The 14703-nt window shown below is 43.8% G+C and overlaps 1 protein-coding gene across 2 annotated transcripts in view; it reads right to left on the reverse strand.

The window, feature by feature from the left end:
- Nucleotides 1–3775: 3775 nt before the first annotated feature.
- LOC135058240 (killer cell lectin-like receptor subfamily G member 1) overlaps nucleotides 3776–14703 on the reverse strand; it is a 67856-nt gene continuing 56928 nt past the window's right edge. The window contains exons 5-7 of one of the 2 annotated variants that reach the window (XM_063963777.1): nucleotides 5962–6110; nucleotides 5737–5849; nucleotides 3776–4295 (exon numbers count right to left, since the gene is read on the reverse strand). In XM_063963777.1, the coding sequence (XP_063819847.1) occupies nucleotides 4178–4295; nucleotides 5737–5849; nucleotides 5962–6110 (380 nt within the window). In that variant the 3' untranslated portion in view covers nucleotides 3776–4177. Of the gene's footprint in view, nucleotides 4296–5736; nucleotides 5861–5961; nucleotides 6111–14703 lie in introns of both variants that reach the window. The other variant, XM_063963779.1, reaches the window with a different exon arrangement.

Consider the following 14703-nt stretch of genomic DNA (forward strand, 5'->3'; position numbering starts at 1 on the left):
CTATCTCATATTTGGGCCACTATCACTTATATAAGATGTTGTCCTCTCCACGGTTACTGTATCCAGTTCTGATGCTTACTTATTTGATTGCCAAGAGGGATCTCAAAACTATAGATACTGCTTTGATAAAGTTTATTTGGGCTGGCAAACACCCTAGGATATCCATATTAAAATTACAACAATCTCTAAATTTGGGCGGGTTGAATGTCCCTTGCATACAAGATTATGCATTTACGGCCAATTACAGGTACGCTCTGGACTAATTAGGGGGTCTCAATCATTTTGTATATAAGGATTTAGAGGGTGATTCGGAGCTGATCGTAGATGTGCTAAAGTTAGCACATATACGATCAGATTCTCTGACATGTGGGGGGATGGGTTGCCCAGTACAGGGCTAGTCCGCCCCGCATGTCAGGCCCTACCCCTCCCCCCCACACACACACAGGTGCAAAAGCATTGCATGGCGGCAATGCTTTCACACCTGGCGATTAGACCACTACCTGCGCAGCCTAGCTGTGCTGGTGGATGGCTATCCTCCATGTTTTGGGTCGCATCAGCTGCATGTGATGTCACGCAGCCACCGCGGCCCCCCCCAGCAATGGTCCGGACACACCTGCGTTGTCCGGCCTGCGCCACCCCCCCCCAACGGCAGTCTAACGCCATTGGCACGCCCCCTCCCGTCCCACGACTGCCTCTGCCTGTCAATCAGGCAGAGGCGATCGCACCTCACTGGGTACGCACGCGCTCCACAAAGGGCTCCAGAGTGCAATCGCTGCCGTTGCAGGGATCGCCTATGAATTAGGCCCTTAGATCAAGCTTTTAGTGCAACATGTAACTTGGTCTTTTTGTTACATAAACCCTATGCCCATCTTCCCTCGATGGTGGTAGGGAATCCGCTTCTTTTTACACCATGTGCGGTGTGGCGGATATTGCAGAAACGACAGGACATGTCTTTTTCTAAATCCCTCTTTTTACCTTTGCTACACAACACTGACTTTCAACATGGCAATTCTGCTGGGGTGATTGTTTTGGCATCTCCGGGGTCTGAGTATGGTTTATCAGTTTCCAATTGTGACTGCTCTGTGGTCTTGTCTTTAATTCAACTTAAGGAGCGATTTACCCTCTTAAATTTTCCTTGATTTGTTTACTGTCAGGTCAGAACTTATATTACCATATTGCTGTCTAGCCTTGGCCCAATGGACAAAATTGAATTCGCTGGACACCATAGTTAGGCAAGGTTCTATATCTCATTTTTCTACGGCCTTTCTATACATGCTCTCTAGGAGAACGTTAGACCTTGACAAGATTGACACTGGTTTAGCTAAATGGAAACAGGTGTTCCCTGAAATCCCTATGAAAACTTTTATCAGTACTTGTGTCACTTTGAATAAACAGTTGGTTTCGGCCTCCTATGCTGAGATGCAGTATGAGTTGTTACACAGGGCATATTATACTCCAAAGCTTTGTTTTTTGACAGGGGCTTCTGACAACTCGAATTGCTTTAAATATACTCTTCCCGAAGCTGATATAATTAACTTCGTGTGTGATTGCTCGGTTGTGTAGGCCTTTTGGTCAGAGGTTCAATTTTTGCTCACCAGTGTTAATTTCATCAATGAAAATTTAGACAAACTATTCGTTGACGAAGGTTTTTTCTGTGACTAAAATGTAACGATAACAAAAATATGAATTTCTTAACGAAAATGTTGACTAAATATTTGTCCATGTTGTCATGGCTAAAATTGACTAGACGAAAATGCTGTATCATTTTCGTCAGGACACCACATTTTTCGAGTGATTGATTTTTTGGATTCTTTAATTAATAATACTGTGTTTTATACAGTTTTATCCATCCTCTCTGGCCCTAGATTTACTTTCTTGCACTGCGGCTGCGCAACAATGTAGTTAGCTAATTAGTTAACTTTAGCTAAATAGCTATATATTATAATATACATCCTTACAGCTTCATTTTATTTTGCAGTAGACTAGTACTGTACTACTTACTTGTATCAAGCAGGTTGTATTTTTCTGTAATTATTGAAATTAAAATTTGTAGTAAAAAAAACAATTGTATTGTTGAATTGATATTTGCAGAAAATAAATGACCTGCTGTGAAGGAAATAGCATTTGTGTTGTACTTGTTTGATACCTAGATTACTAAACACATAGGGAAAGGTATACAAGGTACAGTATTCAAGGGAATGATAGAGAAATGATCTTCAGCAAAATCCATTACAGTACCATTAAAATGCAAAGCTATGACTAAATCAATGACTAAAATTAGACGAAAATGTTCGTCAAGATCCACTGACTAAAACTTGACTAAGACGAAATAAAAAAATTTGACTAAAATATGACATTTAATTTCGTCAAATCTTAGGAAAGTGACTAAAACTAAATTGAAAATCCCCGACAAAATTAACACTGTTTCTCACTAATGATTTACATCTCAACTTCACAATTCATAATGCCTGGGCGTTATGGAATGATCATCCACCTTGTACTATCCCTCGTTTATCGAAAGGTATAAGTCTCTTACTAGCTAAAATTGCTGTGGTGTCAAAAAAGTCTAATCAAAATTGATCCAGACTGATCCTATCTCGTTACCCCTCATGACTAGTTGTCTCACATTCCTATACCAAATGGACTGGATTGAATGCTCCTTGGATGCTGAATCCAGAGGCCAAAAATGTTTTGATGTTTGGCTCCCCTACTTGCTCACCCTGCCTTTATCTACTAGGGAAAATGTACATCAGGTTGTATATTTAATGACATGGCACAATATGGAGGTGGTAGAGAAGGGTGTTCCTCCATTTTAGGCACTTCTGATATTTTGACCTTTTTGCACATGTGTATTGTGATATATTTATTGTCTCTTATGTTTTGGTTATTTTAATCTTCAACCTATAATTATGTTGTTTACATGATATTGATTTCTGCCATTGATTGCTGTACCTATGTGGCCCCACGCCACATTTATATTATGTTTCTTGTTTTTTTTGCTTGAAATAAACATATTTAAAAAAAAAAGGCAGTTTAAAAATAATAATTTGAATGACTAAATGATTACATTCTATCAAAGATCTAGCACATTAAGGAACCATTGTGATAAAAACTCTGCAACTTTACCACACAAGGTGGTTTCTCCAACAGTGGCCCTCATTCCGAGTTGATCGCTCGCTAGGCGAATTTAGCAGAGTTACACACGCTAAGCCTACGCCTACTGGGAGTGTATCTTAGCTTCTTAAAATTGCGACCGATGTATTCGCAATATTGCGATTACAAACTACTTTGCAGTTTCTGAGTAACTTCAACCTTACTCTGCCTGTGCGATCAGTTCAGTGCTTGTCTTTCCTGGTTTGACGTCACAAACACACCCAGCGTTCGCCCAGACACTCCCCCGTTTCTCCGGCCACTCCTGCGTTTTTTCCGGAAACGGTAGCGTTTTCAGCCACACGCCCATAAAACGCCGTGTTTCCGCCCAGTAACACCCATTTCCTGTCAATCACATTACGATCGCCGGAGCGATGAAAAAGCCGTGAGTAAAAATACTATCTTCATAGCAAAGATACTTGGCGCAGTCGCAGTGCGAACATTGCGCATGCGTACTAAGCGGATTTTCACTGCGATGCGATGAAAAAGAACGAGCGAACGACTCGGAATGAGGGCCAGTATGCAAGAAGGTACGTATACCACATAAAACAGATTTTTAAATTCAAAAGATTAATTACATATATATAGTAATATTAATTTGAGATTGCAATTATATTACGTTTCCATGTTTCTTTATTGAGATAAATGACCAGTTAATGGACAAATCTTTCAATAAAAAGGGCTTGTACTTTTTTTAATTACCAAATATTTTGGTCATCCTCCAAAAGAAATTCAACTTCCTAAACATAAGACCTGGCATTACCAAGAATTCCGAATAATTCATACTAACCACAATTCCAGCCTTATACGTGGAATAAATGACAATATTACAGTGTTGGTGTTTGGGTCTTTTGTTTGGGTTGTCTGATTTTTCAGATCTGTGAGTAGCACATTCTACATGTAAGGCTTTCACGCATTGGTCAGTATACTATGCATGCAGTTGTATTTCTTTTTAGTCCTTTGGGAACATAAATCAGCTGTAAAAACATATTTAGACCTAATGATAAACCAGTACATTCTAACAATGTCAGATTTTGAAAGCTTTCCGCTGACAAATGATTCTGTAATTAGAACTACATGTTCCAGTGTAATATCCAACTTTATTCACCAATACACATTTTCCCGAGTTCACCTTCAGCTGGATCCTGGGTGGAAAAACAACAGATAAAATGAGAAATTGGATTACAATGGGTGGGAATATTCATAATCGGTTATAATTAGGTGATTATTTACTTGGTAAACTGATGCACACAGATGTTCAGATGCATGAACAAGATCCATGGGCATAGCTATAGCGGTTGCAGGAGCTGCCAATGCTATGGGGTCCAGAGGCTTAGGTGGCCATGGACCCAGGTTATACAGTTGCATTTAAATTTCATGGATTTGTCTTCTAAGCAATTGGGTCTAACCAGTTGCCCAGCCTCAGTGGCAAACACAGGGTTTTTAGAGGGGGGTTTCCAAATGAAGTCCACAATCTCCCACTCTGCAGAGCAAGTACGGGAGTCTTGGGGAGCAGTAGAAGAACCTAGTAATGACCCTGAACATTAATGGTACATTATTCTTTTATGCACTGGATACTGGATGGAATACAGTATTCATATTTAGAACTATAAGATGGTCTCTAGTACGGGCTGTATCTAACATTTAAATAATATAAATAAGTGGTCATGAAAAGGTTAAACATACCATAATAAATAAATAAATAAATACACAAACGTAATAGAACCAGTACTGCACTTTCTAAGCTCACATTCTTCCACATCATGGTAAGGCTCCTGTCTCTTCTTCCTAGTAGCTACTCTCTGATCCAGTGCACTGATTGAGGGCTCAGATCCACACACACACACCAAACTTGGTAGATGAAGTTGCTACTACTGGGCATATGCGGCAGCTCTGCTCTGTCCCTTAAACTGCATGATGTGTGGCGCTGCTCTAATAACCATACTGTATACCATTGCTATTTGTCATAATTTGAGCCACTTGACAAGAGAAATTGGGTTTCCAGGCAACCAGACGCCCCCCCCCCCCCCTTCCCTCTCCCTGTTTGCCTATGAGCCTGAATGGGGTAACATTACTTCTGTCAGTGAGAGGTGTGTGTACTTAAACTGGTAAATGGGAACTGTAATGTGTCATAATCTTAACTGGAAGGCAGTATAATGTGGCATAATCTGATCTCACTGTAATGTGGCACAGTATGAAGTGAAGGCACTATAATGTGGCATAATATGAACTGTGGACAGTATATGGTGGCATAATATGAACTGTGGACAGTATAGTGTGGCATAATATGAACTGGGGGCACTGTAATGTGGCAAAATATGAACTGTTCACACTGTATTTAATGTGACTTGGGGTACTGAGTCACACAATGTGTATTGGTAGTCCTGCAATGTGACCCTGGGGCACTACTATGGGGAAAAACATTAACTAGGGTACATTTACAGTATGTGGCATAAAATTAACTGCTGTGGAGAGAAGTCTCTTAAGAAGTATTGGGACGGGCCCCTTCAATATGTTGCTATGGGGCCCACAAAGTTATAATTAGATCAACATAACAAGATTGTATTTAACACCAAAGTCACTTACAGGCTGGTGTTATAATGTTGGCCGTTCACCCATCTCCATCCATCTGCATCATGATAAAGTCCAATCCAAAACATGACTTCTGCCTGTGGCGTGAGTATTCTGCGTATAAACCCCTGTAACATATCTAGAGAGTTAATGATAACTGCTAAATATTCAATAGAAGTGTTACAGGGTTTTGGATCTAAGATGGGATTACTCTAAATAAAGTAGCCAACCAAGTAGTACCTGCTGTTCCTGGTCCTCTATGACTAGTAGGTGGCCTCTCATCATCTCACACTGCTCCTGGCTCTGATTCCATGTCCTACGTGTGGCATCTGAATAGTAATAACAGTTGTCTCCATACAGCATCCAATCATTAGGACACAGTGCACACCCTGTAAGACACGTCACTGACTTATTTTACAGCTTTATACAAAGATACATTTTTGCACTGCAAATAACCCATATTCCATTACTACAGATCAGCAGCAAAAGGAATGTCCAAGGTGATTCCATTCTTACACTGCACTAATGGAACTTCTCCAAGTTTCATCATTTGCTTTCTTACAATACTTGTATATATTAATTTTCTGTTCTGAATATGGATCAATGATCCCTGTTCTTATCTCCATTAGCACTGTGTTTGTGTCCATCCTAACATAACCTACCTCCTAGATATATAAATAGCAAACATATATCTAATTATAACTAATGAGGACCGGATCAGTCAATATACTGGCTGTTGGGATCCCGACATTCAGGAGACCGGCGCCAAAATACCTAACAGAAGGTTTAGAGAGCATGGTGTCAATTTTTGCAGATGATACCAAATTGTGTAAGGCTATAAATACAGAGGAGGATGCCGAGTCTCTTCAGAACGACTTAGTTGAATTAGAAGCATGGGCAGCCAAATGGAGAATGCGCTTCAACACAGACAAGTGTAAGGTAATGCACTGTGGTAACAAGAACAAAAATTACACCTACCTACTAAATGGGGTAAAATTAGGGGATTCTGTACTGGAAAAGGACTTAGGTGTCCTCATAGATAGCAAACTAAGCAGTAGTACCCAAAGTAGGACTGCAGCAAAGAAGGCCAATAAGATATTAGCATGCATAAAACGGGGTATTGATGCAAGCAAGGGACGAGAGTATTATACTCCCGCTATATAAATCACTAGTGAGGCCACACCTTGAATACTGTGTACAATTCTGGGCACCGTACTACAAAAAAGGATATCCTGGAGCTAGAAAAGGTTCAGAGGAGGGCGACCAAACTAATTAAGGGCATGGAGACGATGGAATACAAGGAAAGGCTTGAAAGACTAGGCATGTTTACATTGGAAAAGCGGAGACTAAGAGGGGATATGATCAACATCTACAAATATATAAGGGGACAATACACAGAGCTTGCGCGGGACCTGTTTTTGGTTAAATCAACACAGAGGACTCGTGGACACTCGCTCAGGTTAGAGGAGAAGAGATTCCGCACAATACGGCGTAAAGGCTTTTTCACGGTAAGGACAATATGTGTTTGGAATTCCCTGCCCGAGGGATATGTAATGGCGGAATCTGTCAACACCTTTAAGAATGGGTTAGATAAATTCCTAATGGATAAGGATATCCAGGGGTATGGTGCATAGTCATGCATTATAGTTACTATAAATAGGGATAAAATGCAACGGCTGACAGCAGCATCAGTCAGAAATTTTAGTCAAATCATCATGCATAGGAGACCATAAATAGGTTGAACTCGATGGACAATTGTCTTTTTTCAACCTCAGATACTATGTTACTATGTTACCTACAGCCGGTGAAATACCGACGCCCGGAATCCCAGCAAACGTTCTGTATTCTCACTCGGTTGGTGGGTCCACGCCATCAACCGAGTGGGAATAGAACCTGTGGTGAGTGAAGCGAGCCACCTGGCCCTATGTGTGGCGAGCCCGTGAGGGGACTCGCTGATGGGATTCCAGCAGACAGGATGCCGCTGTCGGTATAGTACAGCCGGCATCTCGTCTGCCAGGATATCAGATGTATCTCTTTTGGACAATGCAGTAATTATCACAGTGGTGTTGCCAGCTTTGGACATGGGTGGCATCAGAGGTTGTATAAGGCTTTATACAGTAAGTCAGTAATGCAGTGACAGTAATGTCACCGGTTCTACACCCCACTGTAGGACTCCTGGACACCACCCATCCAGGATTAGCAGGCCTCAGCACTTTCAGTTCCAGCTAGGATGGCATCTTACACCCTTCAGTCTGGCCCACAGATGGCTGGAATACAGAGGAGGGCCACGGCTCATAGGTTAAAGTCTCAGAACTCCGAACAGCGCTGCAAATATCCGCACTCCTCAGCGCTACACTAAACAGGTATCACTATATTTGGGAGAATCTAGTATATTTATTACTGTATTTAAACATTGATGCTGGATTACTGCTCCAAATAAATCTGTTTGGTGTTGATTACATTCCTGAAATACCATGATAATTAATATTCACATATTGTGATCTTATTTTATCATGGAACAAGCTTAAAAACAGAAAGATCCTGTCGCCTGTCCAGAAATACCAAAACAAGAATTGCTGTGCCGTATATAATACAGCAGCCCACCCTAATCAGAGGAGTGCCAGTCCTCAGCCAAGGAGATAAAGGGAGGCGCTAATAAAACACAGCAGTACACGTTTCACAAGAAATAAGAAATGTACATTTTAATAATATATATAGAAAAATAATAATTTTTTGGGGAATAAAAGAAGTTAATGCATAAATAGATCAATTACCATAGATGATACGGTACAGTAACATAGAATAATATGGGGGCTGTAAACTTGCAACAGTAATACTAGATAGATAGTAATGTAGCAATAGCTACAAACAACTGAAGCGATTGTAGCAATAAAGTTATATATATATATATATATATATATATATATATATACACACACACACACACACACACACACACAAATACATATACACATATTATACACAGGTTGAGTATCCCATATCCAAATATTCCGAAATACGGAATTTATTGAGTGAGACTGAGATAGTGAAACCTTTGTTTTCTGTGGCTCAATGTACACAAACTTCGTTTAATACACAAAGGAATTAAAAATATTGTATTAAATGATCTTCAGGCTGTGTGTATAAGCTGTATATGAGACATAAATTAATTGTGTACACACACTTTGTTTAATGCACAAAGTTAGTAAAAATATTGGCCAAAATTACCTTCAGGCTGTGTGTATAAGGTGTATATGAAACATAAATGTATACTGTGCTTAGACTTATGTCCCATCACCATGATATCTCATTATGGTATGCAATAATTCCAAAATACGGAAAAATCCGATATCCAAAGTACCTCTGGTCCCAAGCATTTGGGATATGGGATACTCAACCTGTACACACACAGTATGTGTGTATATGTATATGTGTGTGTATATATATATATATATATATATATATATGTATATGCACAATCAGCGGCACTCATGGCTCCTTGTAAATAACAACAGACCACTGTCAGATGTGTCATTGATAACTAATAGACGTGCACCAGACCATTTTAGCTGGTTTTGATTTTGGTTCTAGTTCATCGTCTAGTTTTGGTTTGTAAAAATGCTGCAACTGGTTTTGGTTTTGATTTTGATCCCCCCTTCCCCCTTCAAAATGTGCAAAAAAGCTAAAATCAAAAAATTTGTCCCTTTGTTTAGGGATGCCCTGCACCCCAGACGTGAACCCCTAGAATGTTAGGAACTTGCCTGATATGGACGTGACCTGGACGTTGGTGGGCAGACCCATATCTTTGGCCAAATTTATGTGAACAACCTCATATGATATTTAGGACTCATAGACAGGTCTTCTGGTAAAACACAGTGGGCAGATGTACCTGTGCTAAGCCTGGAGAGATCCTAACTGACAATTTACATATTGGAGCTGATTGGCTGGTACATTATCACCTTGCACTCACTCGCGCACACAGGGGGGGTTTCCGAGTACCTTGAAGCCCCCCCCCCCTGATGAGACGGAGACTGCAGTGTCTCCATCTCAGTAAAAGCCGTGATCGTGACCGCGGACTTGCTGCAGTGGAGCAGTGGAGGATGTCTGGGGGGAGCTGCTGGCTGCGCACGCTCAGCCACAGCAGCTCCCTCCGTCCTCACACAGTGCCGCTGGTTTGCCCCCGCCCCCTATGCCCTGGTGGTACTGTATGTAAGTATAACATATACCGTATGTATACTGTATATGAAATTTGTATGTATGTAGGTATGCCTTTGTGTTTATATATGTATGTATGCGTGTTTGTGTATGTATGAATGCATGTACTATGTATGTATATAGATATATATATATTTATACACACATACTCACACCACGGTGGAAACCCCCCTTACTAAATCCTGCGTTTGCCACTGGCACTTACAGTATCACTGCTTGATCAATTCTCCAGGCTTAGTACATCTTGTGTCTCATCACAGCTGCCCACATTTCTGTGGCATCAGCTCCCTTCAAGAGAAAGGAAAACAGACCTGCATATTCTGCACCTGCAGTAGTAATTTGGAATTCCAAATTGCATAGCTCCAAGGGAAAAAACGGGTTTTCCAGCTCATCCAGAGCCTGACAAAAGCAGCAGGATGAATTCTGAAGTGTTTCGGGCAATATTATCTGCTCATATTCAGTCAAATGCTTCAGAACTCATTGGCCCTCATTCCGAGTTGTTCGCTCGGTCTTTTTCATCGCATCGCAGTGAAATTCCGCTTAGTACGCATGCGCAATGTTCGCACTGCGCCTGCGCCAAGTAACTTTACTATGAAGAAAGTATTTTTACTCACGGCTTTTCCTTCGCTCCGGCGATCGTAGTGTGATTGACAGGAAATGGGTGTTACTGGGCGGAAACACGGCGTTTTAGGGGCGTGTGGCTGGAAACGCTACCGTTTCCGGAAAAAACGCAGGAGTGGCCGGAGAAACGGTGGGAGTGCCTGGGCGAACGCTGGGTGTGTTTGTGACGTCAACCAGGAACGACAAGCACTGAACTGATCGCACAGGCAGAGTAAGTCTGAAGCTACTCTAAAACTGCTACGAAGTTTGTGATCGCAATATTGCGAATACATCGGTCGCACATTTAAGATGCTAAGATACACTCCCAATAGGCGGCGGCTTAGCGTTTGTAACTCTGCTAAATTCGCCTTGCGACCGATCAACTCGGAATGAGGGCCATTGGACGGCGCTTCACAGTGCAGATGGACAATAACCCGAAGCATACTGCGAAAGCAACCAAAGAGTTTTTTAAGGCAAATAAGTGGAATGTTATGCAATGGTCAAGTCAATCACCTGACATGAATCCGATTGAGCATGCATTTCATTTGATGAAGAGAAAACTGAAGGGAAAATGCCCCAAGAACAAGCAGGAACTGAAGACATTTGCAGTAGAGGCCTGGCAGAGCATCACCAGGGATGAAACCTAGCGTCTGGTGATGTCTATGCGTTCCAGACTTCAGGCTGTAATTGACTGCAAAGGATTTGCAACAAAGGATTAAAAAGTGAAAGTGTGATTTAGGATTGTTTAATTTGTCCCATTACTTTTGGTCCCTTAAAAAGTGGGAGGCACATATAGAAACCGTTGTAATTCCTACACCGTTCTCCTGATTTGGTTGTAAATATACTCCAATTAAAGCGGAAAGTCTGCAGATAAAGCACATATTGTTTGTTTCATTTCAAATCCATTGTGGTGGTGTATAGAGCCCAAAATATGAGAATTCTGTCGATGTCCCAATATTTATGGACCTGACTGTATGTGTGTGTGTGTGTGTATATATAAACCAAGAACTACAGATGTGCGACGGTCTATTTTTGCTGGTTCTAAGGGGGTCATTCTGACCTGAACGCTCGCTGCAGTTCTTCGCAGGGCAGCGATCAGGTCAGAACTGCGCATGCCCCGGTGCCGCAGTGTGCCGGCGCATGGCTGACAGCCGAAGGCTGTCATTGCCTAGCGATTGCCTCTGCCTGATTGACAGCAGGGGCGGTCGCAGGGTGGGAGAGGGCAGTACGGTGGCATTTGGCCGCCATTTTGTGGGCACGGTCCGGCCAACGCAGGCGTGGCCGGACCGTGCGTGGGGCGGGCCGCAGTGGCTGCGTGCGACGGCAAGTAGCTCCCAGCCAGCAACTTCTGAAGTACAAAATCATCACCGCTGTGCAATGCTTTTGTACTTCAGCGACGGGGCAGGGACTGACATGCGGGGTGGGCTTGCCCTGTGCTGGGCGTCCCCCCACGTGTCTCTGTTCCTGATTGTAATTGTGCTAAATTTAGCACAGCTATGATCAAGTCGGAATCACCCCCTAATTCATCGTCAGGTTTTGATTTTATTTTCTTCAAATATTGAACAAAAAAAACTAAAATCAAATAATTTGGCCCTTTGTTTGGGCCCCCACACAAGAAGCTACCTATGGGCTTAAGCCTGCTAAGCTAACCGCTCTGCAGTGGTAAGATGTCATCATCGGTACCATCCTCATCCTCACCAGTGTGTACATCATCCTCACACAATATTAATTCTTCCCCGCTCGAATCCACCATTACAGAAGTCTCTGTACTCTGATGTAATTGCCAGTAAAGGTCTTCCTCATGGAATTTGTAGTTCATTTTGATGAACATCATCATTGGCACATTTTGAGGAAGTAGCCTACTACGCTGATTGCTCCCAGCAGCCCTTAGCGCCGAAGCATTCCAGCCCTAAGGCCTGCTGGGAGCTGTAGTTTATTGAGTGCATCTTCTTCCCTGTAATGCGGCACATTGGGACACCGGCGCTAACAATAGTGACTGGCTGCTTGGCTGGTGTGCGAGTCTCCGGGAGAGCCACTGCCAAACGGATGACAGCAGCTTAGCTACTTCCAGAAGAAGAAAGCAGGAGAAGCATTACCCGTCCCTCCCCCACTCGCAGTACCTCCGGGCCCCAACCGCGGCACCCCCACACACATCCCTCCACCACCCTCGGTGGCTCCGGACCACTTCCCCCACCCGCGGCACCCTAGGTGATTCATCAGGCCCTGCATGCGCTGTTCACGCCATTGCAAGAGGCTACGACCCCTTAACCATCGCACGCCCTTTGTCCGTGCAATATTTAATAACTCACACAACAGGGAAGTAGACACACTAAATAAACTGCAGCTCCCAGCAGCCCTGAACGCTTGGCCATTCACATCAGTCCCTGCCCCAGTGGAGTTTGCAATCTATATTCCTGTAGTTTATTGAGTGGATCTTCTTCCCTGTTATGCGGCGCGTTGGGACACCGGCTCTAACAATAGTGACTGGCTGCTGTGCAAGTCTCCAGGAGAGCCACTGCCAAAGGGAGGACAGCAGCTTAGCTGCTTCCAGGAGCAGAAGTAGCATTACCCACCCCCTCCCCTGCTCGCAGTAACTCCGGGCCCCATCTGTGGCACCCCCACCACCCCTCCACCATCTGAGGTAGCTCTGGACCCCTGCACCAAGTCACCGTAGCAGAACCTTATATAGAATCCTATACCAGGAGGATGTCATTTTGCCTTGTTTTGGCATTTGAGATTGATGAGAAAACAAAAACCAGGACTCAGATTGACTTGGTTACTAGAAGTTCGGCTGGGCATGGATATTAAGGTAATCCGAACAGCTCATCTCTAATTTAAACCACCATAAATAGTGTAAGTCAACATTTCAGTGTGTATAAACACAATCCTGTTTACAATAATGTAACAAACAAACATATATAAAACATACAGACTATTAATATTTGTTCCATTAGTGTAACATACAGTAGCTCAGTCAGACTACTGCATCCACTGCATTATGTTGGAGTTCATCAAACTGAGGGGTGCAGAGAATTACACAACATGGAAATTTGCAATGAAAATGAAGAGCGAGTGTATAGCGCAAGCTTTTGAAAACTTCAAGGCTGTGAGGATTGCATGGGCCTTGCACAGTTAGCAGGTTAGCAAACAGTTAAAGAGGTCTGGGGGGTTGGATGTTAATTAGAATAATGGGAGTGTTAGGGAGGAGCTAGCAGCCATTTTGAGGGAGACAGGGACAGGGTTGTTCATCTGCCTCTTTCTCTCCAGAATTTTCCAGAGAAGGTTGTACTGCTCCTGTGAGTATCCACTTATCTCTTCCATTTACATTATTTTCTCTACTTTACTTCTTTAATTATTCTTTACTATCCTCTTTTCATACTTATTCATTCTTTCTATTCCCTGTTCATTCTTTTCTTTCTACTCTCTTAATCTACTGATAATGGCCGCTCGCCCACACAGACGGGCTCTCCCCTTTGCCCGCTACCTAGGTGCTGCGGCTGGGGCGGCTTCAGCGGAGCCTCCCGCTCGGCTCCGTCACCAGTCCCCCAGCCCTCCTGTTTTCCCTGTTGCCACGGGTGTGCTCGCAGGTGCTTCACCCGGCGGTCTCGCAGCTACTTCCGCTGGGGTTCCCGCAATGCGCTCGGGAGGGCTCCGGCGGGTCCCCGGTCGCAGCATCGCTGCTCCTGTCTCTGCCTTGGCCCCGCTGCCGCACGTGGTGCGCGGGTCGGCCCGGCGGCGGGGGCACTCAGCGGCATTTGACCCCTGAAGGTGCTGCAGTGTCAGCATTCAGGGGTAGGGGCGCAAGTGATAGGCAAGCCACAAGGGGGAGGCAGGGGGGCACTCAGCGGCATTTGACCCCTGGAGGTGCTGCAGTGTCAGCCTCCAGGGGTAGGGGCGCTAGTGATAGGCGAGCCACAAGGGGGAGGCAGGGGCTGTCCCCTGGACGGCATGTTGCGACAGCCTCCAGTGGTTCAGTCTCTTCTAATACTTCTGGAGGGGGGTCCTCTCCAGGTCATGGAGCACCTGCGGGGGCAGAAGCGCGTGCGCCCATCTTGTCACGCGGCGCCCGGGCTTGGGATAGGCGTGTCAGGAGGCGTCTAGCGTTGCTTGGTCCTCTGCGGCGGATGCTCGGGCATCTGCGGCCGCTCTGGGTTGGCATGATTGGGG

This window comes from Pseudophryne corroboree, chromosome 3, assembly GCF_028390025.1.
Source record: "Pseudophryne corroboree isolate aPseCor3 chromosome 3, aPseCor3.hap2, whole genome shotgun sequence".
Lineage (NCBI taxonomy): Eukaryota > Metazoa > Chordata > Amphibia > Anura > Myobatrachidae > Pseudophryne > Pseudophryne corroboree.